The sequence below is a fragment of the Phoenix dactylifera genome, chromosome 1 (genome assembly GCF_051530095.1).
Source record: "Phoenix dactylifera cultivar Ajwa chromosome 1, Ajwa_hap1_PhDact_Kaust_v1.1, whole genome shotgun sequence".
Lineage (NCBI taxonomy): Eukaryota > Viridiplantae > Streptophyta > Magnoliopsida > Arecales > Arecaceae > Phoenix > Phoenix dactylifera.
In genome coordinates, this window is record NC_143190.1 from 11,822,529 (window position 1) to 11,848,825 (window position 26,297).

Sequence of the window (26,297 nt, forward strand, 5' to 3'; positions counted from 1 at the left end):
TATAGATGTCAATTGATAGAGCCTTCTTACTGTAGGTTGTTGCCCATTGCATATATATATATATATATATATATATATATGATGAGATACAGCTTTTCCCCTTCTTTTCTAGTTGTTTTTTATTTGAAATTTTTAATTTTAGGCCGAAAAAATGCTGAAGTAACACAAATCTCAATTTCGGTGCTACCTTAAACACTTCTTTAAGGCCAAGTCGGATCATTCCCTTGTGGGTGGGTAAGGCTTATCCAAATTCTCTGGAAATTTTTCCAAAAAACCTCCTCCAGTGATAGTAAGATTTTGCAAAATTGCCCACGTCCAAGCCAATAGAGCATTATGTACCTATCTCTCCATCAAGCATTTAGACTGCGCTTAGTTTGGGTTCCTTGGAACCGGAAAAGTTATGTCACAAATTATTCTCATTTTTGTTTGGCTTTAATTTTTGATTAAGAATATTTTTTCTTAAAAAAAAAACAAAGCAAGGAAGGATGGAGAGAGAGAGGCATGATTGATGGTTTTGCTACGAACAGTTTACATAACTCCTTTTTGGAATAGTTATGTCCGCCATAAACAACTTAGACGAGAATAATTTGTTTGTTATATACTTTTTTTTCGTCTAAAATTATTTGGCAGGCATATAGCTTGGCATAAGACTTATTTTTTCCTGCTTTGTTTCCGAAACAAATATTTTCATACTATGCATTTAAAAATGTTAATCTGACCATGAAGTGAAACATCATCATATTCTCCCTTTTTGTTAAATTAAACTGGACTGCTAAGGTTGGTTTAGTTTATTTTTTTTGAAATTATTACAGCCACTGTGAAGCCCACAGACAAATATCAGGCCTTCTTTCCCATGAGCCCAGCTTGGATATTCTGCTAGGCCTATTGCTTTCTATTCTAGCACCAGGCCTTAGCTTTAATGGGTCCTTCATCCTGTCTCCAGGCCTTCTTTCCCACCATGAGCCCAGTTTGTATGCGATAGCTCGGAAGCCTGTGATAACCATGGGAACGGACTTATTACTAATATTAGGACTCTGCAAGGGTTAATATATAATAAACTAAATCGTAAATCTGGGCCTGGTTCGAACTTGAGATATTAGTTTCCACGTACTAATCCTATTTTAGTTAGGGGTTTGTTTGTAATAGCATAAAATGTTAGGCTTGAACTAGTCTCAGCTGCAGAGGAAGTGACGAACTACTGCAAACATATTATGTTTTGTTAGGGTGTTATTTCTAATAATTCAAGTCTTATTGTTGAGATCTAACGCCAAAAAAAAAAAAAAAATCTGCATTTTGGTTTTATGCTTACTAGGATCAAAATATGTCAGATTTAGTTGCGATGGGATCTGCTGTGTTAGTGCTGATATGATTGCACCCAATATACAAGCAAAATATGCAAGCAACTCCTTTTATAAATATTCTTTCATTAATGAAGGACAGGTGGCATCTCTGCCTCCTTTTTTCATTAAAAAAAATCTCAGGTTTAGTTATGGTCTAAGATGTTTTACAGTGTAAGTGCCATCCTGCCCTCAATGCAAGCAATTCTAAATCCAATACTTAGCTGGCTGATGTCCTACAGTCTTAACACCAATTTGTGATGCTTGGATCCTCATCTCCAATCAGATGCACCATTGCATTTCTGAAAGCAAATAACAGATGGTAGGCAGCAAGGAGGCCATAATTTTGATGTCAATCTCCACCCTACATCAACCTTTGCAATGCGACCAAGCAACAGTCCTAGCGAGCACTAATAGGACCCAAACGACCCCATAAATTAGACACAGTCACGATCGTAGGGGCCATACTATGACGGTATGACCCGAAACCATACCTTTATGTTATCAAAATCAGTTCCATCACACCTTGTGTATTTTAATTGGAACAACACACCTCGTTTGTGGCATTTATATTCAAAGCCTGCTTCCAAAGTTTGGGGCAACTGCAACTTTATATTATGACACTATGATTCCCAATTTCCTTTTGACAAAGTTTGAACATAATGTGGTCGGAAAGGAACCCCAGTTTCTAGAATAGAGAAAAGCTTTCACCACTTTCTTAGAAGAAAAGAGAAATAGCTCTCACCGCTGCCTTCTTGTTCAAAAAGTTCAATGAAACTCATGCTTATGTCCAGCTTAGTGGCCCTCTTTTCTCTTTCGCTCCAGTAGTTCGGATCCCAGGCCATGATGAAACTCCCTTTCGGGACCTAACATTAACACTGTGTGGTGTGGGCCTCAGATTCTGCTGTGGTCCAACCTTAGCAATGACTCGTCCAAGTTGGCCGCAAAGGTGACAAGAAAATCTGACCATTTATATGGTAGGTCAACACCATGGGGGAACATTTTTTTAATCCTCATGACATGGTTATAATATCTTATTTATTTATTTATTAAGCTCAAGGAGCATCCGAAGGGGAAAAGGATATAGGGTGCATTATTGTTCAAGTAGGTAGGTGAAAAGATAGGAAGAAAGTTGAGAAAGTTTCAGTCCTTTGATTCAATCATTTAATTTTTGCCTAACCCACTCGCAAGATTGGAGCCTTGTCCCCACGTAGAACAATGGATTCCAATGTATCAGGAGAATATTAAATTAAAATAGAAGTAGGTATGGCTGCTGTAGTTTGTGGCTGTTGGTATGTGAGGTGGGTGGAAAGAAGAGCCTCGGAGATACTTTTTTTTTTTAATTTGGGAGAAAAATCAAATTTCCCCATCCATTTTGGTTTCATTAGCTCTTTCAGAAAAACTCTATTAATTTAAGATTTATTGCTGACTGCAAATTATTAAAGACGACGTCTAAGAGTTTTTTTTTATTAGTTTTCTTCCTAGAACAAAAATTGATATTTTTTTATGGGAGCTAGAATGGCATTATACCTAGTTATCTATCTATATATGCACATACATACATACATATATACACACACATATATATATATACACACACATATATATCTACACACATATATACGTGCGTGCATATATAGTGGCCACTTCCACTTCCACCCCCTTTCTCTCTTTCATTTTCCTCCACTCTTACTTTCCATCAACTCTTCACTCAACCATACTGATTCTCTTCAGAGTACGGTCTTTACCATGAAAGTCTCTCTCTCTCTCTCTCTCTCTCTCTCTCTCTCTCTCTCTCTCTCTCTCTCTCTATATATATATATATATATATATATATATATATATATATATATATATATATATATATATATATATGTGTGTGTGTGTGTGTGTGTGTGTGTGTGTGTGTGTGTGTAGCATAGATGATGCGGTTGCAAAAGCAAGTGATTCATGTAACTCAATTTACAATTTTTTTTGTTAGGTGTAATTGGCTTATAAAATTCCAAGACAACGTAACTAAAATATCAAATTTTCTAGCCTTGGTCCCTGCAACCGGTGGGTTTGGCCCTTGGACAAGATCCTGCAACTACAAGAGTTTAATAAGCTCAGTTACTTGATACTTGCTCGATTACATAAAATTCAATGGAGGAAGTCACATAAATCGATGCTAACAATTAATGCGCTCCTTTACATGGATCTAAACAGGCTTTTGAATATTAAAATAAGAGTGATAATATGCTGCACATGTAAGTAAGTTATCCCCCAAGTAGCAACCAGGCGGGTACCAGTTCTAGGTGTCTACAGGCCAAAATTTCTCCAAACCAGTTCACGCAAGTTCTAGCTTTAGGCCGGAAAAGCTGATTCTTGAAAGAAATTTTCTGGATCAATTCCTGCAGGCATGCAAACTTATTTTACTCTTAGGATTGTCCATTGGAACGAGCAGATACAAGGCAGCGTCCGCGCCACAAAGACTTGCTTAATTAGTAGTCAAGTGGAGCTTAAGATCGGAGCATGAAGTATCTTTCAATTGAAGCCCAAGAAAATCATCCATTGCTTCGTGACATCTGGACAATGACGAGCAATGGAGGGGCCTTTCAGACCAAATATGTATTTCGTGAAGCTAATAGGGCTGCGGATTGGGTGGCCGCCTATGTAGCTATTCATGCGGGTGGTACCCTGTGGGTTGGAGATTAGGAGTTGCCCCAGGCATTCCGAAATATTCTATTTTCTGATTTTAGTGGATGTATTCGTACTCGTTAGGTATTTACTTGTCCTAGCAAAAAAAAAAAACCTCAAGAAATAGCTCGCCCAGTCATGTTTAGTTGGATAAAGCTCATGAATGTAATAGTAATCTATCGTTTATTTTCTATATAAAAATTTTCATTTTATTTGAAGTCAACTCTGTATAAATTTTATAACAAGGGTCTCAATTAACAACTATGACCATGTCTCTTATATCTGTTTACTGGAGAACGTACCTTGGTTTTCATAATAAAATGGCTAAGAAACATGTGCAGACTAGATTAACTTTGAATATTTTTCTTCATAATTAGTCAAAATACAAGGGTATCTTAAAGCCCCTGCATGCATGGTTATTGGTCTAACAGTTGAAATCTCCACTAATAAGGAATTGTGTGAAGTGATTGGCAGAGCTTCTTAACAGGCCAAACGTGAAGAGTTCGTGGGTAACGAACGAATCAATGATCACTAATAACTGCTCGAAAACATAAACATCACCAACTGGACCTCGAGCTTAAAATAATAATTAAGCCAAGTTGAAGCTGATCTAGTTGAATTTTGAGATGATGTCATGATTTAGCAATGGCATACTGGTCAAACCCTCCTCTACGTGGAGGCCATTTCAAGTTCAAATATGGAAGATGCTCTCTGAAGTATTTGAATTTCGATAATTTCGTCGCATGGATCTTATGCACAAAGAGAGAGAGAGAGAGAGAGAGAGATCAAAAACCGAACCGAGGCAGGCATCGATCATTTAGTCTAGGCAAAGTTGCATTATTGGAATTATCTTAACATCGATCAGTTTTAGTTTATAGAACAGCCTAACTAATCGATCATGAAGTCAAATATATATGAGAGTTTCGTGCAGGACATTTGTTGCACTGCAAAGAGATTTTTAGCCAAGACCTTATCTTCTATATATGAAAGCGAAACGGAACTATTTAGGTCATCAAGTAATCGGAATGGCAATAACATTTGGATGGGGGTTGAATTGGAATCCCAGTTCCCATAAATCACACTCAACTATGAATTTGCAGCAAGATCATGAGGACACTTCACCAAGATATTGGATCCAATTCCCAACCTATCTGCGACATATTGATAAGTTATCATGATCGATGAAAATAAACCAAAGGTTCTGATTCCTTTTTTGGTTTATCCTGCTCCTCTGGTGATCCATGGATTTGTATGTTTCCTTCATTCTCCTAATGAAGCAAGTAGAGCTTGCCTCCTGAAAAAGGGAAGACTATGTATACAACTTAGTACATGCCAAGCAAATTGCCGGGTGATTGAAGATGAAGACAAGCAATAATATTTGATGTGGCAGCATGAGACAAACTCCATATGCTCCTTTAATCCTTCTTTTACTATTTATTTAATTATTTCTGCTTGTCATCACGGCCAGCTCGTGTCTTTCAGATGTGGCGTGTCAAATATGGACTTCAATTCAACATCCATGGTTGAATTTGGTTCATGATAGTTTAGCCAGTTGTAGTGACAAGTTAGAATACGTATTGAATGAGTTCTCTCTAAAGAAAAGTAGTTGCGTTTATCTTCTTCTGGATGTTCAGACTATTCTACTAGGAGTTATAAGCCTCTAGTTTCAATTTCCTTGGGTTTAGAAATTCTACAATGCCATATTTTGACTTCTATTCCTATGCTATGCCAGTGCCAACTTAGTGATTGCTTCAACAGAAACCTAATGCTGACATTTAACTTCATCTACTTGGATCGACAAATCAAGATGTGAAATGTGACATTAATACTTTGCTATCATCAAAGGAAAAAAGAAGGCAATATTTTGAAAGATGACTTGGGCAGATGATCAACTTTTTTTTTAATATATATTAAGAACAAGATGTTTACCATTAACAGTTAGTAATGTTGCATCGCAATCGATAGCATTGTAATTGGTGATACAGTCAAATCTCTATCTAGGAAGATTGAAGGGGAAAAAAATTGATCCTAGACAAATGATATCATCAAACAATGACATGTGACCACTTGAAAAAATATAGAATAGAATGACATTAAGGGAACATTTTGTCATGTCATAATACTGCTAAAGCATAATTCCACTTATTATTGCTCATTACATGAAGTAATCTTATCATAAAACGACATAGTTACAGCCCACAAACTAGTAATTGTCCTAGGAAATAGGAAGCAGTGGCATGATGATCCAAAAATTAACCATGACCTCATGGTGTGTGAGGAAGCAACATAAGATCTAATAAATCTATCTCCAAGTATCATATATTTTCAGGGATACACGAAAAATGAAGAAAATATATTACCAAAAATAAAGGCATATTTCCTTAAAAAACGTACGTATTCATATAAAGCAAAATAAAAGAAGGATGAGTATTAAATACAACATCAACTATTTATGATCTAGTGGATTCATATCCATGTATCTAGTATTGTTCCCTCTTGAGTTAGTCTACCGCTTGCGCACTGCATGTTAGGATGCAAAAAGAAAAAAAAAAGAACAAGAACAAGAATCAAATTTCATTTGTGATATAGATCAAAGGGTAGGATAGATAAAATGTAATATTTCTTGATCTAGAACTAAGAAAAGGAGGGAAAAGAGAGTGATCGCAAAGGGGCGTGCATTTCGGAGCATCTCCATATGAACATTTGGGATGCAATAGAATCATGTTGAGTAACTAATTACTCAACCAAAGGCAAATGGAACAAATCTCGCCCTTCTTAACGTGTTTATGGATACAACCAAAAAAATTAAAAAAAGCACATCTCGGAACACACACGGCAACTCCACCTCGTCCATCCAAAAATGTACCCTCGAGTGTACCCCCGATAATATCACATATCTCATGATTGTTTTTTTCTTGTGTACAATCGTCAAAAAAGTATTAATCACTCACCATCACTACTACTCCCATTGACCTCTGACCCCATGGTACGCATGCCAAACTGAGTTTGTGTTCTCACTTGCAGAACATACTGGTCTTAAACGACCATGGGTGAGAGATTATTTGATGTCAACCTCTAAAGGGACCTTCCTTCTTCAATCAAACAGCGCAAGCTTTCAAAGATTTCACACAAAGAAGGGTCCAAGCTGGCTAGCCATTTGGACGGAATAAAATTAAAGTAGAAAAGGCCACATAAAACGGTCAATGAGCACACGCCTTCCAAGGCACGAGGAGATCATATGCAATAAAGAATACAGGAATGATAAAAAAAATATATAATGGATCCATCATGTGATAAGAATTTTAATCTCTCTTATCTGTTACTTGACTTTTATGGCCGAGACATTAATAGATTAGATTGACTCATATGGATTCATTGAAACCAATAATTGGAGGCACGAGTACTTCTATTGACACGTATTGATCATAAACAAAAATTCTAGCTTTTCATAGGATATATAGTAAGGCAAATAGTTGGCGTGCTTCCACCGGTAGCTCAAAAATGATACTACCGTCCGTGACACTAAATTAAAAAAAAAATATCATTTAGACTGAATTCATCAGCTCGGCGGTGCAATACTAGTTTACCATTGAGTTGGTACACCTGGTTTGTTCAATAATTTTTCTGGGATTATCAATAAAGACCCTACGGAACCGGTTATTTTACTTTGAATTTTTATCATTCGGGAGATAGGTAAGTGACGTAGGATTTCCGAAATTAAAAGAGAATGGAATCAACTTACGGAAAAGTGCAATCTATGACTTATCCAAAAAGCAGAAAGGTCGCAGTGAGTGCTGTGGAGACAAGAAGAGAGAGAGAGAGGAGAGAGAGGAGAGAGGAGAGAGGAGAGAGGAGAGAGAGAGAGCCGCATCAATAACCGTGCGGTCTTTTGGGTATTTTCTCGAACGGGTGCTGGGAGTGAGAATGGCCGACAAGAAGGCTCAGGAGAGACAGGTTAGGAAGGCTGGTAGGTTCGAGGGGCTGGGGCATCTCCCTCCCCGGGCTGAGATGAAGGAGGCATCATGGGCGGCGGTGGCAAAGGGCACGGCGAAGCAGGGCAGCTGGACACGCCATCGGATATCTGATCGGGAGTTGGGAAATCTGCAGAACCGCTTTACTGAGGTTCTGGAGGTCCTCGAGGAGAGGCTGGAGATGACGAGGAAGGAATGGCAGACCACAACGGTGTTTATGCAGAGTGTAGGGCGGAAGGTCCCGGCCGACTGGGTAGTGAGGGAGTTGAGACGGGTGGGGAACATGGATTACAATGCAGAGGTCTTCACCATGGCAGATGACGTGCTGGCGGTCCGTTTTGCTTCCGAAAGGGATCGGGAGGCGATGTTGATGAGGGGTCCTTTCCTGGTGGCCGGTCAACTATTCACCATAGAACGCTGGAGGCCGAACTTCATCACGGGCTCCGGTGGTGCTGGTCGGGTAGTGGCATGGCTGCGTCTCCCGCGGCTGCCGCTGGACTTCTGGGCCAAGGAGACCATCCTACAAATCGCTGCGACGGCCGGAAAACCATTAGCCTTGGATGCAGCTACTGATCAGGGGACGAAACGAGGTTTCGCGAGGGTGAAGGTGGAGCTTGATATCAAAGTTCCTCTGAGGCCCGGAATCTTTATGAAAGGAGTAAAGGAAGGCATTGAGAGGAAGATCTGGCAGGGTTTTGTTTACGAAAACCTACCAGAATATTGCTACAGGTGTGGGCGCATCGGCCATGGGGAGGCGGCATGTGAGTTCTCCCCTCCGGTGACGGCTGGAAAGGATTTGGTGAATGACAGTTGTGCAAGGCGTACGGAGATAGGGAAGGAGCCTCGGGAAGAAGACGAGAAGCTGGTATATGGCCCATGGCTGTCTACGAACTGGATGAATGGTCCTAGGGATCCTCAAGGGGGAAGCCGGAAGCTGAAGCCGGGTGGGGCGAGCACGAGCTCTGCTTCTTTTCCGGTGCCCAATGCTTCAAACCTGGGCCATGGAGAAGGGGGATCGAGGTCGCCTCTCTCCTCGCCGGACCTGGAGGGTTGGCAAAAGCCAACCAAAGTAGCCCGGCGAAGATCGCCGGAGCTGATGAAGTCGGGATGCCCGATTGAAGGGGTGGCCGAGGGCTGAGTCAACCCGGAGGCCAAACCGAGTCCAACTGTGAATCAGCGAGGGGACTCGGCGGGGGCATCAGCTTTCTGGACCGATATCAGGCAGTGGGCCGGGCCCAAGCCCACTGAAAAGGGCCCGAAGTCCATCGAAGTCACAACTGGCCATGTCGGTTTCCGGCCCGGGGTCGACTCGGGGTTGCCTAGCTTCACCAAATCGGGCGTCCTCTCCCAGTGGAAGCGGGGTTGGAAAGGTCGGAAAAGATCGCTAGAGAAGTAGAAGTTTGCCACCACCCCTCTCGCCGGCGAACATAAGTGTGGCCGGGCAGGTGGAGGAGAGGAATGATCAGAGGCTTGGGAGGGGCAAGTCGCCCTGGAGGGGGCTGGCATGGGCAGCGTTGGTGGCGGCGGAGCTATTGGCGAGGGTGACCGGCGAGGAGGTGGCTGCCGATGCTGGGGGGACGGCGACGACTGGAGATCCTGTGGTTGTGGAGCCGGTTGGCTATGGGCAACCGCTACCCGATGGAGGGAAGGAGGCGTCCCAGGCGAGTTCGACAGGAGGAGGATTAGGGACAAACCTGGAAGTGGGTTCCTCCTCCTCTGGTTTGGTGTCAGGGTGTGGACAACTGGAGACTTCTTGCAATGGAGGTAAGGATTTTCCTTGTGGTGGCAATAAGGGGGGATCGGAGCTCGCGTGCCAAATGGCACAGGTGAATAGTGAACTTCATTTTCAAGCTCTGAACCAACTGAAAGCTTCTGCCAAGGGTGTGAGTCCCAGTGATTTGATTACTGCTAATGAATCTGTAATTGGTGGTGGAGGGAACTCGAAGGCTAGAGGTGGCAACGACCCTGGGGGTGTGGGCGGTGCCGTTGAGCAGTGTGCATCATGAGAGCCCTCTTTTGGAATTGCCGTGGCGCGGGGAAGCCCTCTTTTGCCCCAGCTTTTCATAGGTTAGTGCACCTGCACAAACCGGAGATATGTGTTTTGTTCGAGATCTGGTTATCCGGGTTGAGTCTGCAGAAGGTGAGAAGGGTACTTCCGAGGTCATGGGGGTTCTATGTAGTGGAATCTCAGGGATTGTCAGGAGGTATTATTGTGACTTGGGTATAGGGTGGTTGTAAAATTGATGTCTTCAATGTTTGCAACCAAGAGGTGATCATAGTGATCTCAGAGGAAGATTGCAGACCGTGGGTTCTTGCAGCTGTGTATGCTAGCACAAAATTTATGGAACGGAGGGCTCTGTGGGAGGAGGCATCTCAGCTTATCAGTCAGGGCTATCCTATGTTGGTGGCAGGGGACTTTAATTGCATTGTTGATCCCCATGAAAAGATGGGGGGGAGGGCCTTTACTTACAAGAGGGAGATTAGGGAGTTTCAGGATTTCATCATGGCGAATGGTTTGATTGACTTGGGCTTCTCGGGGCCAAAGTTCACATGGTGTAATAACCAGTAGGGGCAGGCTCGGGTCTGGGAGAGACTGGATAGAGTCTATGCCACAGCCGGATGGGTCCAGTGTTTTCCTAATCATCATGTTCGCCATTTGCCAAGGATTGCGTCTGATCACAGTTCCTTACTGGTTTGTACTGATACACTTGTTTCGATTTATTCTCCCTTTAGATTTGAGAAGTTCTGGTTATGTTACCCACAGTCTTGGGAGATAGTGAGGGAGGCATGGGGTGTCCCGGTCAGAGGGGATGCTATGTATCGGGTGTCACGCAGGTTGGAGTTAACAAAGAGAAGGTTGAGGAGATGGAACCATGAGGAAGTGGGGAACATATTCAGGAGGATTGAGGAGTCTGAGGATGCCATTGTTAGATTACAGTCCCAGGAGGTAGAGGGAGGGGGCTTGGAGGATGAGGAGATGGGGGAGCTTAGGTCACTTCTATCATTACATGACTCTCTTCTGAGGCAGCAGGAGATTTTCTGGAGACAGAAATCAAGGGTACAGTAGATTCAGGAGGGGGATCGGAATACCAGATTCTTCCATCAGGCAGCGGTGATCAGGAGGCATCGGAATAGGATCAGGGCTATTAGGGATGAGGCTGGGCAGTTAGTGGAGGACCCCGACATGATCCAGAGAGTGTTGGAGGGGTTTTTTAGGGCCAGGTGGTCTGAACAGTCAGGCAGTGGGAGTTCAGAGGGTTTTGTGCTGCTCTCGGCACGTGTGGCAGAGGAGGATACTGCAGCGCTGATCAAGCCGGTATCGGAGAGGAAGGTTCGGGAGGTGATGTGGTCCCTCGAGGGGGACAAGGCGCTGGGGCTGGATGGTTTTCCACCATTGTTCTTTCAGAGGTACTGGCTGATAGTAGGACAGGATGTGACGGCAGCCATACAGCAGTATTTTAGCACAACCGTGATGTCTACAGATTGGCAGAGGACCTTGATCACTCTTATACCGAAGCGACAGGACGCCTTCGAGCCTAGTCACTTCCGTCCGATTAGCTTATGTACTACCATGTACAAGGTGACGGCGAAGTTACTAGCAGTTAGACTGAGGGATATTCTTCCGAGGATTATCAGCCCGGAGCAGGAGGCTTTTGTGGGAGGTCGGAGCATTTCTGATAATGTTCTTATCGCTCAGGAGTTTATGTTTGATCTTCGTAGGGCATCGAGTAGGATAAGCTCGATGGGGATCAAACTTGACATGGAGAGGGCCTACGATAGGATGAGATGGGATTTTGTATAGCAGTCTCTGCAGGAATTTGGCTTTCATGAGACATGGATCAGATGGGTGATGGGGTGTGTCAGAGCTCCTTCCTTCGCCATCTTGGTGAATGGGACACCATCCCGATTTTTCGAGTCTTCCGAGGGATTACGTCAGGGTTGCCCTCTATCTCCATTACTTTTTATTATATGTGCAGATGCACTCTCCAGAGCTCTTAGGCAGGCAGTGAGCACCCAGGAGCTGGAGGTAGAGTTGGGCAACGGGCCGTGCCGGGCCGGGCCGGCCCAGGCCCCCCGGGCCAAAACTCTAAACGGGCCGTGCCTGGCACGGCCCGCTTATGAAGCGGGCCGTGCCTGGCACGGCCCGTGAGGCACGGAAGGCAAGCCCGGCCCGGCCCCCGGCCCCTCTATTGGTGGGCCGGGCCGGGCACGGCACGGCACGGGCCGTGCCAGGCACGGCCCGTAACGGGCGGTAACGGGCCGTGCCAGGCACGGCCCGCAACGTCTCCAGACGGGCCGTGCCTGGCACGGCCCGTCTGGAGAGGGGGGAAGAAAATAGCCGTTTCCAACGGCTATTTTCGGGAAAAAGACGGTTTTGCCCCTCCCAACAGTCCTATAACGGCTGAATTGAGGGGTATTTTGGGAAAAATTTTTTTTTGGGCTTCTATAAATAGCCCATTCCTCCCTCATTCTCACCACACCAAACCTCTCATTCTCTCCTTCTCTACTGCTATTATTTCTCTCTTCTAAAGTGCTCTTCTAGCAATTTAATTTTTAGTTTGTTCAAGTGCTACACAAGAGGAGGTTCCTGTTGAGAAGAGAAGGTCGCTTCTGTTGAGAGCACAAGAGGAAGCTCGGAATCTCGGCGCTGCCTCTGCCCTCCGACCCTCTACTCAATTCCTCCTTGCGGTTAGTTTTTATTTTTTGAATTAATCATAGATATGTCATCTTTTGAGGAAAGTCAGTTTGGCATTCCTGTTTCTGAGGGGGAAGAAACTAATCCCCAACCCCCTGTTCCTAGTTCCTCTAGAACTGGTGAACCGAGTGAAGGTCAAACCTCTTCTCGTAAGAGGACTAGTACTGTATGGAATGAATTTGATAGAGTTATGGTTGAGGGAGTCTGGAAAGCTAAATGTAAAAAATGTGCCAAACTTTATAGTTGTAGTAGTAGTGGGGGAACAGGGCATTTAAAAAGACATCAAGAGAGTCATAGGATGCATGATTCTCATGCTCAAACTCAAAGTAGCCTTAATATACAAGGGGGATTACTTGTAGGTAATTTTGCATATAATCATGAAAATCAAAGAAAAGCACTTGTAAAATGGATAGTCAAGGATGAATTACCTTTTAGTTTATGTGAATCTTTTAATTTTGAAGAATATGTTCAATTAAACCTACAACCTGCTTACAAAAGAACTAGTAGGCGTACATTTAGAAGAGTAGCTATGACCAATTTTTTAGCAATGAAACAAAATTTAATTGAAACACTTTCTACTTTAAATGTAAAAATTTCATTAACTTCTGATATTTGGTCAGCATCTGTAGGTAGTAATTCTTTTATTGCCATTACTGCTCATTATATTGATAATGATTGGCAATTAAATAAACGTATTCTTGCTTTTCGTGCTTTTGATTTTCCACATTCTGGGCAACAAATTTCAAATATAATTTATCAAACTGCATGTTCATATAATATTAATGATAAAATTATGTCTATTACTTTTGATAATGCATCTAATAATAATTCTGCTGTTGTATTATTAAGAGACTCATTGCATCCCATATTAGATGGAAATTTACTGCATATTAGATGTGCATGTCATATCTTAAATCTTTCTGTTCAAGCTGGCATGGGCATGATTCAAGATGTGATTTCAAAAATTAGAAATGCAGTTTCTTTTATTCATGCTTCTAGATCAAGACTTCAAGAATTTAAGAAATTATGCATAAATCATGGTAAACGTTTTAAAAAATTTAAACTTGATGTAATTACTCGTTGGAACTCCACATATAGCATGATACATGATGCATACCCATATAAAAATTTATTAAGTGCATATATTAATGATCGTGGATTAGGATTTACATTGACTGAAACTGATTGGAATAAAAAAAAAATTTTGGAAGATTTTTTGCTTAGTTTTTATAATGCTACCAATGTTCTTTCTGGTATTTATTACCCTACTTCATGTTCATTTTTACAACAAGCATATATAATTAGTCAAAAATTTGCAGAACATAGATATGATGATGTTTTAATGCCTATTATTCACCTAATGGAATCTAAATGGAATGAGTATTGGGACAGGATATATCCTATGCATAACTTAGCTGCTGTATTTGATCCTAGAGTTAAATTAAATGGCGTGCTAATTTTACTTGATGCATACGCTGAAAATATGAATCAAGATGCTGAATCTGCTAAAGATGAGGTAAGACAACTTCTTTATGATATTTATGCTATATATGATGAAAAAATTCGTGGATCTAGAACACAAATACAAACCTCTATTCCTCCTTTTAGTAGTTCTCGTTCGTCATCTATTTTTTCATTCATTGCACAGAGAAGACACACACATGCTTCAAGTTCCTCTTCATCTTCTTCATCTTTAAGTAGTGAACTAGAATTTTATTTACGAAATGATCTTCAGTCTGCATATGATGAAAATCAAATAGAGAATCTAGATGTATTATCTTGGTGGAAGAGTGTTAGAAATCAATATCCTGTTATGTCTGCAATTGCACGCGATATTTTAGCTGTGCCGATGTCCACGGTAGCATCGGAATCCGCTTTTAGTGCAGGTCGGCGTGTTCTTGACGAAAAGAGAAGTAGGATGACGGGCGAAACGGTGGAGATGCTTCTCTGCTTCAAGGATTGGCTGGATGCTGAGGCAAGACTTCAAGATAAAGGTGGACATAATACAACATCCTCTGATGATGATGATACAAACACTACTGAAGACTGAAGACTGAAGACTGAAGACTGAAGAGTGAATACTGATTCACTGAATCACTGATGATTAGTAAGATTTCTTAATTTTTTATAATTGTACATTTTTATTGTATTCTGGAGGTCAGACCAAGGTCCAAACCTCGGCCCTTTCTTAGTTTCTTATTGTATTCTAGAATCTAGAGGTCAGACCAAGGTCCAAACCTCCCTTCATGTACCATTTTGATTGAAATTAATAAACTGGTAGGGGTCTATGCCAAACCCCCCACCATTAAGGTGGCTTTATATTCATAAATCAAGATTTCTTAGTGTTCATAATTTATTAATGTATTAAAAAAATTTTATCGGGCCGAGCCGGGCCCAGGCCCGGACCGTGCCAGGCCCGCGTGCCAGCCCGGCCCAGGCCCTTATGGGCCGTGCCGTGCTGGCACGCGGGCCGTGCCGTGCTTGGCCCGCGTGCCTAGACCGGGCCGTGCCGGCCCAGGCCCGAAGCGGGCCGTGCCTGGCACGGCCCGCTGGCCAGGATTCGCTAGCCCAGCACGGCCCTATCAAAGGGGCCGTGCCAGGCACGGCCCGTCACTGTAGCTGGCGGGCCGTGCCAGGCACGGCCCGCTTCGTGCCGTGCCGTGCCGGGCCGTGGGCGGCCCGGCCCAGTGCCCATCTCTAGCTGGAGGTCTATAGGCCTGTGCCGGACGCTTCACCGACTTCCCACCTGCTGTTTGCCGATGATTGTCTACTTCTAGCTCGGTCTACGAGGCAGGATGCACGAGTTATACAGAGGATTCTTCGGGACTATTGTTCGGTGTCTGGTCAATGGGTCAACTTATCCAAGTTAGCAATATGTTTTAGCCCGAAGATCAGATTGGCTGCGAAGACTTCCATATTGGAGATTTTGGGAGTGGGAGAACAGGAGGGTATGTTGAGGTACTTGGGTGTGCCGCTTTCTAGTCAGCAGTTACGCAGTAGGGATTGTTCCTTTCTTGAGCTCAGTATTAAGCACAGGTTGGAGGGCTGGCAGATACACTCACTTTTCATGATGGGTAGGGTTACCTTGGTGCGGTTAGTTCTCTCTTCGATCCCCATTTATTTACTATCCAATTCTCCCATTCCAGTAGCGACTGTGCGGAATCTTGAGCAGATCTTCAGGAACTTTATCTGGGGGAGGAATGGAGGTAGAGGGGGTATTCATCTGATGGTGTGGGAGGCTGTATGTCAGCCGACCAGGTGTGGAGGGTTAGGGGTTCAGTCCCTAGTGGCGAGACGGGAGGTCTTACTGGCACGACATGCCGCTAGAGTAGTGCTAGAGCCGGATGGTATGTGGTCTGCCTTGATGAGGGCCGAGTACGGTGCTCTAGTGCCTGGGATTCGTGGCGGTCGCCGCCACTCACCGGTATGGAGGGAGATTTGTGCTAGAGCAGGGTTGGTGCTTCCGGCGATCAGATGGGCCATTGGTGATGGGCGGTCCATAGATGTGCTGGAGGATAGCTGGGTGACAGAGCAGCCGATTAGTAGGTTGCCGGTGACGGTGGACACGGCGAGGATAGCTGGTCTCAGGGTCAGAGATTTGATGGAGCCGGAGAGAGGTCGATGGAGAGAGGAGCTGATTCAGGAGGTGTTTGGGGTGCAGCTGGTAGAGATGGTCCTGGCCCTACCAGTTCTTGCCTGGGAGAGGCTAGACAGACTAGTCTGGGTGCCGACAGGGAGGTCGCAGGTGCGCGCCAGGGATATTCAGCAGTTGATGAGCTGTGAGCCAGGTCGGCAGATTGAGGGGGGATGGATTTGGAGGATGCGGATTCACCCGCGTGTGGCGCTTTTCATCTGGAAGGTGGCATGGGGCTGGTTACCGACCAGGAGCTTGTTAGCACGACGTAGGATGAGGATCACTCAGGGGTGCGAGGTGTGCATAGATACTGAGGAGACTATTGATCATGTCCTACTGCAGTGTCCCAGAGCCAGGGAGATCTGGAGGAGATCACCGAACCTATTGCCCCACTCAGTCGAGTCGGTACAGGATTTGATTCATTGGTTGAGGGTTTCCATGCGGAAGCCTAGTACTGCTGATGCAGGGATTCGCTGGGCATACTTGGCTTACTCTATTTGGGTGGACAGGAATGTTGGCTCGTTTGAGGGCAGGAGATTACCACCGAGGATGGTGGTGGACAGAGCGATTCGTCATGCGAGGGAGATCACCACAGCTACCGCGAGGTTCTCTTCTGGGATGGTCGGAGACATCTGGGGTACTTCTTCCGCTGTCACAGCGCCCAGGTTCGTCCTTGTTTCTTGGTTACCCCCACCTCCTGGTTATCTCAAAGTGAACTTCGATGGTAGCATGTCGGTAGACGGAGTGTCCGGAGGCGTTGGTTTTGTGATCAGAGACCATCTCGGGAGGATGATAGCAGCTGGTGGTCGTCGTACGCCGGGACTTACTGCGGTTGGGACGGAGCTGCGGGCAGCTTGGGAAGGGATATCCTTTGCCAGGCAGATACTGGGTGCTGAGCGGTTATGCCTTGAGGGGGACTCCTCTGTGGTGATTGACTGGGTTCGAGGATTGGATAGATATGGTGATGGCCATCCTCTTATCCGCAATACTCGTAGGTTGGCTCAGGAGTTGAGCGATTTTCATGCTTTACACGTTTTTCGGGAAGCAAACAGCGCAGCTGATTGGGTTGTCTCTTATGTGGCCCGACACTTCGGAGAGATCCTTTGGACATTGGTAGGAGGGATACCCCCTACTCTGTACTCTTTTCTTTCTTCTGATATGGCTGGATGTACTCATATTAGAGCTATATGAAATGCCGCTTTTACCAAAAAAAAAAAAAAAGTGCTGTCGAGACTTATCCATACGGCGGCCGATAAAAAGATGCAGGGATTTTGGTGCCCTTTTCCACAAAAGAACATTAAAAAAAACAAAGAGTATGGAATTAATATCCGGTTCCTACTAGGACGTGGCTACATGTCAAGCAAACGCTGCTAAATTGGGATTAAAGATTCCATTGAAGTCTTTCCAAAGGTTAACATTAACAAAAGGTATATATATGCCCACGTAAGAGAAAATGATACGGGTTACAATTAATTATTCTCATTCTATGACCACCTTGGCGCCACCCTTCCAGAACAACATGAGAGCCGTGAGGGTGACTGGGTTAAACATCAAATTAGATTAGTTCATCCATTCACTCATTCGGGTATATTTAAGCATAATACGAACGTTACGTAACAAAAAAGATGTCCTAGATTGAGTTGTCTTTAATGGACACGAGAGTTTCTTTGTATCTAAATCGATCTGTTCAAACATTTAGGCTCCCTCGAACTCCATTTCCTGGACCGTTGTGACCAAACGATAATTCCCTCCGGCGAATTTTGTCATGGGGGTGGGAACTGAAGCTGAAATTGGAGGATCCATTTTAAGGAGGCTTTCTTGGTTGGATGCAAAGTTGGACACCAATATCTTGCGGATGATGAAAAGAAAATACAACAAACAACTACCACCACCAATATTGAGGATGAAAGAATAAATAATCCAAGTATCGGTAAGGATCGTGTCTGAGGTTCGATCCCACGTAACATAATTAGTGCGAGGTAAAAATATTGATATACATGATCGAGTTTGAAACTTAATAATTTAAGATTTTAGAAAAAAAATTGGATTTGACATGTATACCAAATCCCTTTGGTAAAAGGACTCTCTTGTCTCTTTGATAAGTGGTATAAGCTCTTGGAGAGTATCACTAATTTTGCACGGAACTTGAAGTGGAGTAATGGATTTGAGACAAGCGCGTTGTGCTTGAAAAGTGAGCTCTTGAAGGAGGAGTAATCAGGATGAAGCTTGATAGGAAAGTAATGGATTGAACTTAAGAAGTTGAAATCGACTCGCACAGGAAGGGGGGAGATTATTGAGGATCATTAAGGTTTAAGTCTTATATAAAATAATTAGTAAGAGGTAGAATTGGTATAATTAATCTCATAAGATTATGAAAAACTTCTTTTTCACAAGATCATAGCTCATGTACACCTCTGGCTTTTGTGGGAACTGTTTGTGAATATCTGTTAGGCATCCAAACAAGATAGATATGGACAAGCGCCTCTGACCCATGGGATGAAATGGTCAGGCATTACACGTACAACTAGGATGATATAGAAATCCCATGATTCGGTTACTGTTATCATAAAAACATTATACTGAAATTGCAAGACTATTGCGTATCTTCATATATTGTTGTCATTGCAATTTGTTTACCACCTCCATCAAAGTTTTGCCTGTGTGGTCTTTTGGGTGGGAATATTAAATGCCATGTTGTTTGGTAGATGTCTTCCTCACACACACACACACACACACACACACACATATATATATATATATATTATATATTCAGGATTTGGCAAGGATGTTTTATTATTGTTTGATTGCATTTATAAACTAAGTAGGAGCCTGCCTAACCACCAACCTCTCCTAAATGACTGCTCTTGAAAACTTAAAGTAAAAAAAAAAAAAAAGGCTTAGATGTTAGGTTTCCTATATCTTATTATTAAAGAAGAAGGAAGCATGGACCTAAGAAGTTGAAAGAGTTCAAGAGATTAGGAAGGTTAAATAGTAGGGTAATTGGGAGGTTGGTATGGGCCAACTAGCAACTACGTGGTAGGGCTCGTTTGGTTCGCAGAAAAAGGAGGGGGGAAAGTGTGGTCAACGGAAAAGTAATGAAATGCCTCTTGTTTGGTTGGAGTTTTCAAAGGAGAGAGATGGAAAAGTTGTATTCCCATGGGAATATGATTCCCACATTTCATGGGAAAGTCTTTCCCATGAGAAACATGGAAAAGTTACTTTCCCATGAGGTGAGAATCACTCCTTTTTTATTTTATCCCAAAAAGACCCTTCAGCATTAAAGAAGAATTAAAGAGGCATTAAAGACCTAATTTTTATTAAGGGCATAATAGGAATTATACTTAACTTTTTTAGGAAAGTGGATGGTCAACCAAACATAAGCACTTTAGAAATTTGTCACTTTCTCATGGTTAACCAAACATGCCAAAAGTACTTTCCTAGGTATTCTCTTCCTAGGAATATAATTCCCAGGAATCATATTCCTAGGAGGGAAAATACTTCCCACGAACCAAACGAGCCCATAGTGTCTATATTTCCAAGGGCACTACTTTAAGTATCTTGGCTGCAAGAAGGCGACCAAACACTGCCTATCCCCAGCAAGCCAAACTATTGGAACCTCATGTCCAACTTAATTACTATTTCGACTTTAAACAGCTCATAAGAACAATACCTATTAGGAACATTCCTATTGGTAGGAAAAAAAAAAGAAAAAAAAAACAATCAGATCGAAAGACTGAAATGGTAGAAAAGGAATTCTATGATTTCAATTAATTTGGTCTCGTGTAATTTATTAATTAGAAAAGCTGTTTGCCCCCCTGCTTATTTTGATGAGGGAAAGGTTTTTTCTACCCTTTTCCAAGGTTGGGTAAAGTATGGATGCTTGAAATCTTTAAATCGAACTTGTATGGAGTTTATTCAATTCCTAATGTATAAATAATTTAAAACAATTTTTCGATACTTGGTGGGAGACTATAAGAGCCCGGGGTATGTGTAACACAGAATTTTTTGTTAAAAACAAAAATCAAGGAAAGAAAAGGTTACCTAGCTAAAATGTATAACTTCCTATATTTTGTTTACTAAAACTTGATAGATTTAGATGTAATAAGAATATTACAAATGACTTATTTATCTATTTTGCTTGAGATTTCTTTATAACTAGAGACCTTCTTCTGAGCTATAAATGCAGTCTTTTGTTTATGTAGATATATAATGACAGACAAAATGAACAGATTTTGGTTGACAAAAAAAAAAGAAAATTGATATGTAATTTAATAAATAAATAAATTTCTTTATTTTATTTTTAGAAGTTATTTTAGTATTTTAATTTTTTTTCTTTCTTAAGAACACTCCCACCCCGGAGGAAGTAAGGCACTTCAAAGGTAAAAGATATTTAGGACTTGGTGACGACTTCATGTGGCTCCTGAATTTGCGTGATACTTTTTGTCTAAACTCTAGAAATCTCAGATGTGACATTCTTTGAAAAAAAACGTCAAATGTGTCATCAAAGGGTAATTGATGTGTCCAAACGTCATACACAACCTTATAGACCGATGTAGTATTTCTATTCCAGTTCAACCAGTCACCTATCTTCTGGAACTTATATTTCTCAGTAACTAAAATTATTTATTTTCTGTGCAAAATAAGTCATAGTAGCTTATTTCTGTGGGCCTGAGTTATATGCACCAAAAGACCTCCCCATCAAACAAGGTGGTATTTACTCCTCAAAATTAAAAGAAAGGAGGAAATGAGATACTTCAATGCGTGCATAAAAGAGGAGAAAAGAGAGTGCCCAAAACTTTTAGCCGGGATAAAGACTGTATATTTCGCACCAAAAAAAAGTTCACTTATCTACTCATGATTTTTTCTTTAATTGGATGATGCAACGATCAATTTTAAAATCGGTGTAGATAGACAAAAATAAAAATTTAAGTACTTTGAGATTAGTATAAGATACAATGGTGGATGCCACGAAAAAAATACAACCCAAACCTTTTAGGCCGAGGCTAAAAGATCGCAAGAACAGATACGTAAAAGTTGCCCTTGCAATTATAAGGCCATCATTGTTGCTTTCGCTAGCAAATTTGGCCCACTTTTGCCGACGTAATTCTACGGGACTCGCACGAGTTCAGCTGCGCACCTAAAAGCGACGAATGATTGGCTGACACCTCGTCAATGGCCCACCCCAACCACCGAAAGTTCAATTGCATGCTTCCGTGTCGAGGTCAATGTAAGGTTAAACTCGTAAGTGGGGCATAGCATACCGCAACTCTAAATTACTAGATCAATAAATATCTAGATAGATATACCTTATCAACAGCAAAACAAGACTAAATGTCGGCCACCAAGTTTTAATATATGGTTCCATTTATCCCTGTGCTAAATATCATATCTCCCTCCCCCTCCGGCCAAAGAGACAACCAAAGCAAACGCCATCGTCCGTATCCTCTCCCTATCCCATGTACATTTTTGTAATCCCACAGCTCAGAGTCTCGTGGATTTTTCTAATCCCTCGCCTCACGCAAGATTGCTGTCAGTCTCCATTTCTATTCGGTTGTCATCCATTAAGTCAATGCACGCGCCACACCCGGCCCCATGTGGACTCCAAAACTTCCCCTCTTCATGCACTATTAGTTGGCCCCTCCCCTTCCCTTCCCTTCCCCAACCTAAAACTCCCTAACTGTAGATCCCTACTGTGTGTGCAAAGGGATTGATAGATACTCATTCAATCTTTTCCTAGCTAGCTATTTGGAGTTGGCTTTTGTTTGGAGAAAAAAAGGAGAAAGAAAAAAATGGTGTTCGCCGGAGGAAGTGGCGGCGCCACCAGTGGACTAGCAGCAGATGTATTTAGGTTGGCGGTGCAGGTGGTTCGGGGTCGATGGTTCATGTTCTTTGCGTCGTTCCTGATCATGGCGGCCTCCGGCGCCACCTACATATTCAGCATCTACTCCGGCGACATCAAGACCTCCCTGGGATACGACCAATCGACACTCAACACCCTGTCCTTCTTCAAGGACCTCGGCGCTAACGTCGGCATCTTGTCCGGCCTCATCAACGAGGTCACCCCTCCCTGGGTCGTCCTCTCCATGGGCGCCGGCATGAACCTCTTCGGCTACCTCATGATCTACCTCTCCATCACCGGCCGAATCGCGCGCCCCGCCGTCTGGCAGATGTACCTTTACATATGTATCGGGGCCAATTCGCAGTCCTTCGCCAACACCGGCTCGCTCGTCACCAGTGTCAAGAACTTCCCGGAGAGCCGCGGGATCGTGCTCGGCCTCCTCAAGGGCTTCGTCGGCCTCAGCGGCGCCATCTTCAACCAGCTCTACTTCGCCATCTACGGCGACGACTCCAAGTCCCTCGTCCTCCTCATCGCGTGGCTCCCCGCCGCCATCTCCATCGTCTTCGTCCACACCATCCGGATCATGGAGGCGGCAAGCGTGCCCTACAAAACCTCCAAGCCCTTCTACTGCTTCCTTTACATCTCCATCGCCCTCGCCACCCTCCTCATGGTCCTCATCGTTGTCGAACGGCAAGTGGTCACCTTCTCTCGCTCCGAGTACGTCATCGCCGCTGCCATCGTCCTCCTCCTCCTCTTCCTCCCTCTCGCAGTTGTCATCAAAGAAGAGCTCAAGATCTTCAGGAAAAAGAAGCAAGCCCTCGCAAACCCTCCGCCTCTCTCTGTAACCGTCGAAAGACCGGCGATTACTGAAGCGCAGCCGCCGGAGCCGAAACAAGTCCCAGCCACCATCCCGACCATCATTCCGACGACGACTACCGCCGCCACTACGTCTCCTAAGAAGAAATCAGCCCTATCTCGTGTCATCAACACCCTCAAGTCTCCGGAGCGCGGCGAGGACTACTCCATCCTCCAAGCGCTCTTCAGCATCGACATGGCAGTCCTCTTCTTGGCCACCATTTGCGGAGTCGGCGGCACCTTGACGGCGATCGACAACATGGGCCAGATTGGGCAGTCGTTGGGCTACCCGAAACGGAGCATCAGCACCTTCGTATCTCTCATAAGCATATGGAATTATGCCGGCAGGGTCACCGCCGGGTTCGTCTCCGAGATCGTTCATGCCAAATATAAATTTCCCCGGCCTCTCGCGCTCACTCTCGTCCTCCTCCTCTCCTGCGTTGGCCACCTCCTCATCGCCTTCGGCGTGTCACAATCTCTTTACCTCGCATCGGTGATCATCGGCTTCTGCTTCGGAGCTCAGTGGCCATTACTCTTCGCTATCATCTCTGAGATCTTCGGTCTCAAGTACTACTCCACTCTGTACAACTTTGGCGGCGTGGCGAGCCCAATTGGATCGTATATACTGAACGTGAGGATCACCGGGCATTTGTACGACAGGGAGACGGACAAGCAGAACAATGGACTAGTGAGGACTAAAGGCAAGGACTTGACTTGCATTGGAGTCGAGTGTTTTAAGCTTTCTTTCATTATTATCACGGCAGCGACCGTGCTTGGAGCTCTTGTTTCACTGATATTGGTATGGAGGACGAGAAATTTCTACAAGGGCGATATATATGCGAGGTATCGGGCGGCGGCAGCCGAGACCGAGAATGAGGCGGCCATGGGGACTGCTATTGTCGCAGGGAAAGAGGGGGAGGAGGACAAGCCTATTTCCTCTGAGGAGGTTGTGGCAAATAGGGATGAGAACAAAAGGTAGAACCAAAGAGCGGGGGTTTGTTATTCGTCCTGCTTTGACTTGTATTGGTATTGGGGCCACTGATGTTTAGACAGGATACCATAGCTGTTGACTGAATGGTTTTCTATACAACGCAACACTTGAAGAGTTTTCTTTTAAGTGAACCATGCAAATGATTTTTACTTGTTTGACTAGCTTTTTGTTTCTGATTTGAATGGCTACACTCATATAGATATGGCGTTAGAAGCCGGTGTACCAAAAAAAATAAAAATTTGTATTAGTACTGAGAAATTTTCTTGTAAGACCTTTTTTTTTTTTTTTCTTTCTAGTTCCAGTGTAAGGCCAATAATGCAGCATACAAAGTTGCTGAGCCCTTATAGTTTGGATAGATGCAATCATGCAGTTATGTTTTGGTATAGGTTTGGACTGTAGGTTCAAGACCAGGATCTGCGACCCATACTATATAAAATGGGCCACCTGACGATTCTTCACGGGGTCAAGATCCAACCAGGCTGGATTCTGGCAGAAGCCAGAGAGTTTTGGAGAGTCTGTTTCCATCGTCCCAGTCGATATATAGTTGTTCATAAATGATAAAGGACTATTACTGTATACGTACGGCTCTTCCATTACCTATTCGACCTGACCTTCACGCAGGGAATGGAGAAATAAATACAGCGGTGCAGCAGTTAGGGTGATAGGTACAGATGGATAAGGATCAAGACGGCAGATCGAGACTTAACAAATTCTCACGGTTCTCACAGTTCAATCCGTTCCGCTCTCTGAACTCAGGGGTGCATGGAACGGAATCAAAGGTGCGGTCTCCGCTCTAAACTGTGGAAGGATTTTGTTGGAAGGTGACTCGGGTACAATGATTACTTGAATTTTTAGTTACAGGAGACGGGGGCTATGGTTGCTGTTGCTTGAAATTGGATTCGGGGACGACCGATCAGCCGAGAAGAAGGAGCTCCGACGAACACTAGCGGGCGGCGATCCGTCGGCGGACGACGTCTTCTGGGGAACCTGCAAAAAGTCGGTGGCCGAGATTTCTGGCGCCGGCCCTCCGATGCCTAAGTCAGAGGGGGACAAGCGTATATGAGGAGAAATAATGTGTGTCCAGAGTTCTTGCCTTACAGCCCCCTCTAAGGTGGAGGGGTTCTCCTTTTATAGAGGGACGCTGGGTTACCTGTGATGCGATGGGGCGAGGTTGCCGTACGACTGAGCACGTCGCATGAATTAGTACACGATGAAGTGAATTAATGCCTTACCGTAGGGGATGAGGTCGGAATCAGGGAGTTGTCACGGCCGACTGGATGTAGCCGAGCTGATTTGCCGTGGAGGACTGGAGATCCGTAGATAACAGGTGCCATGCGCATTAATTGTTGAGTAAGCCGGAGATACGCATTGATTGTAGAGTAAGCCGGAGGTACGCATTAATTGTGGAGTAAGCCGGAGGTACGCATTAATTGTGGAGTAAGCCGGAGATCTGCAGAGGCCACGCGCATTAAATGCTAGGGGCGGTGGCAGGGTATGGTCTCTGATCGGGCTACAGAAGGATGTGACTGCGGTAGGTGAGTGGCGAGGTCGGACTCTCGAGGTGGCGAGATCTGAGGTCGGGCACCTGGTCGGGCGCCAGGTCGGATGCGTCGGGCTCATCTGAGGTCGAGAGTTCTGAAGTTGGGTGCCCCTAATCACATGTCTCGTGATATGCTCACGTGCTGTGGGGCGACCTGTATTACCCCAACACTACCCTCCGACTTCCGAGTTCGAGTCGCTTGCGAACTCGGATGCGGGAAGTAGTTGTCTTTATTATTGTGGTGGGGCCAGGGGGACTTTAAATTATTCCGGCGCTCCGCGCGTTTCGAGGCGCTTTTAATGAGAGGAGATGGGGCGACGCCTTTTCGTCCTCCGAGACCGCTTCGTGAGGCGGGCTCATGATGGGGCTCCGAAATCCGACGGGGCACTGCCTTGATTGCGTATTCGAGGCGCCAACCTAAAATAAATATGCCATTTCGGTTTTCGGGGCTGACACGTGGCGCAATCCGAACGGAAGGCGGGATCCGGCCCTGCCGATCCGGGCCGTCAGAAGGTCTACATAAACCCCTCGACCTGGCCCTAAAAAGGTCTCGCTTGGCTGCTTCCCTTTCTTCCTCCGCTTCTATCCTCCTGTTCGTCTTTCTCAGTCGTAACCGAGCCTTCCGACGGCGCCTCAAGGCGATTTTCGGAGATTTCCCCCCCTAGGTCATCTCCCTTCTTTAGTTAGGGGTGTCCTCCTTTCTTTTTTCTTTGTTTCCCTTTGTCCTTTGCTTCCCCTTCTTTTTTTCCTGCAAATGG

At 44.2% G+C, this 26,297-nt stretch overlaps 2 protein-coding genes across 2 annotated transcripts; both read left to right on the forward strand.

The window, feature by feature from the left end:
* Nucleotides 1-16,044: 16,044 nt before the first annotated feature.
* Nucleotides 16,045-18,528, forward strand: LOC149768488 (uncharacterized). The gene is made up of 3 exons (XM_089928827.1): nucleotides 16,045-16,425; nucleotides 16,657-17,427; nucleotides 18,418-18,528. Exons 1-3 carry the CDS (start codon nucleotides 16,045-16,047, stop codon nucleotides 18,526-18,528), a joined length of 1,263 nt encoding a protein of 420 aa, XP_089784953.1.
* A 2,707-nt stretch (nucleotides 18,529-21,235) lies between these two features.
* On the forward strand, nucleotides 21,236-24,237 carry LOC103710167 (protein NUCLEAR FUSION DEFECTIVE 4-like). The gene has a single exon (XM_008795786.6). The coding sequence runs from the start codon at nucleotides 22,104-22,106 to the stop codon at nucleotides 23,985-23,987; it is 1,884 nt and encodes a 627-aa protein (XP_008794008.3). The 5' UTR covers nucleotides 21,236-22,103; the 3' UTR covers nucleotides 23,988-24,237.
* The last annotated feature ends 2,060 nt before the right edge of the window (nucleotides 24,238-26,297 follow it).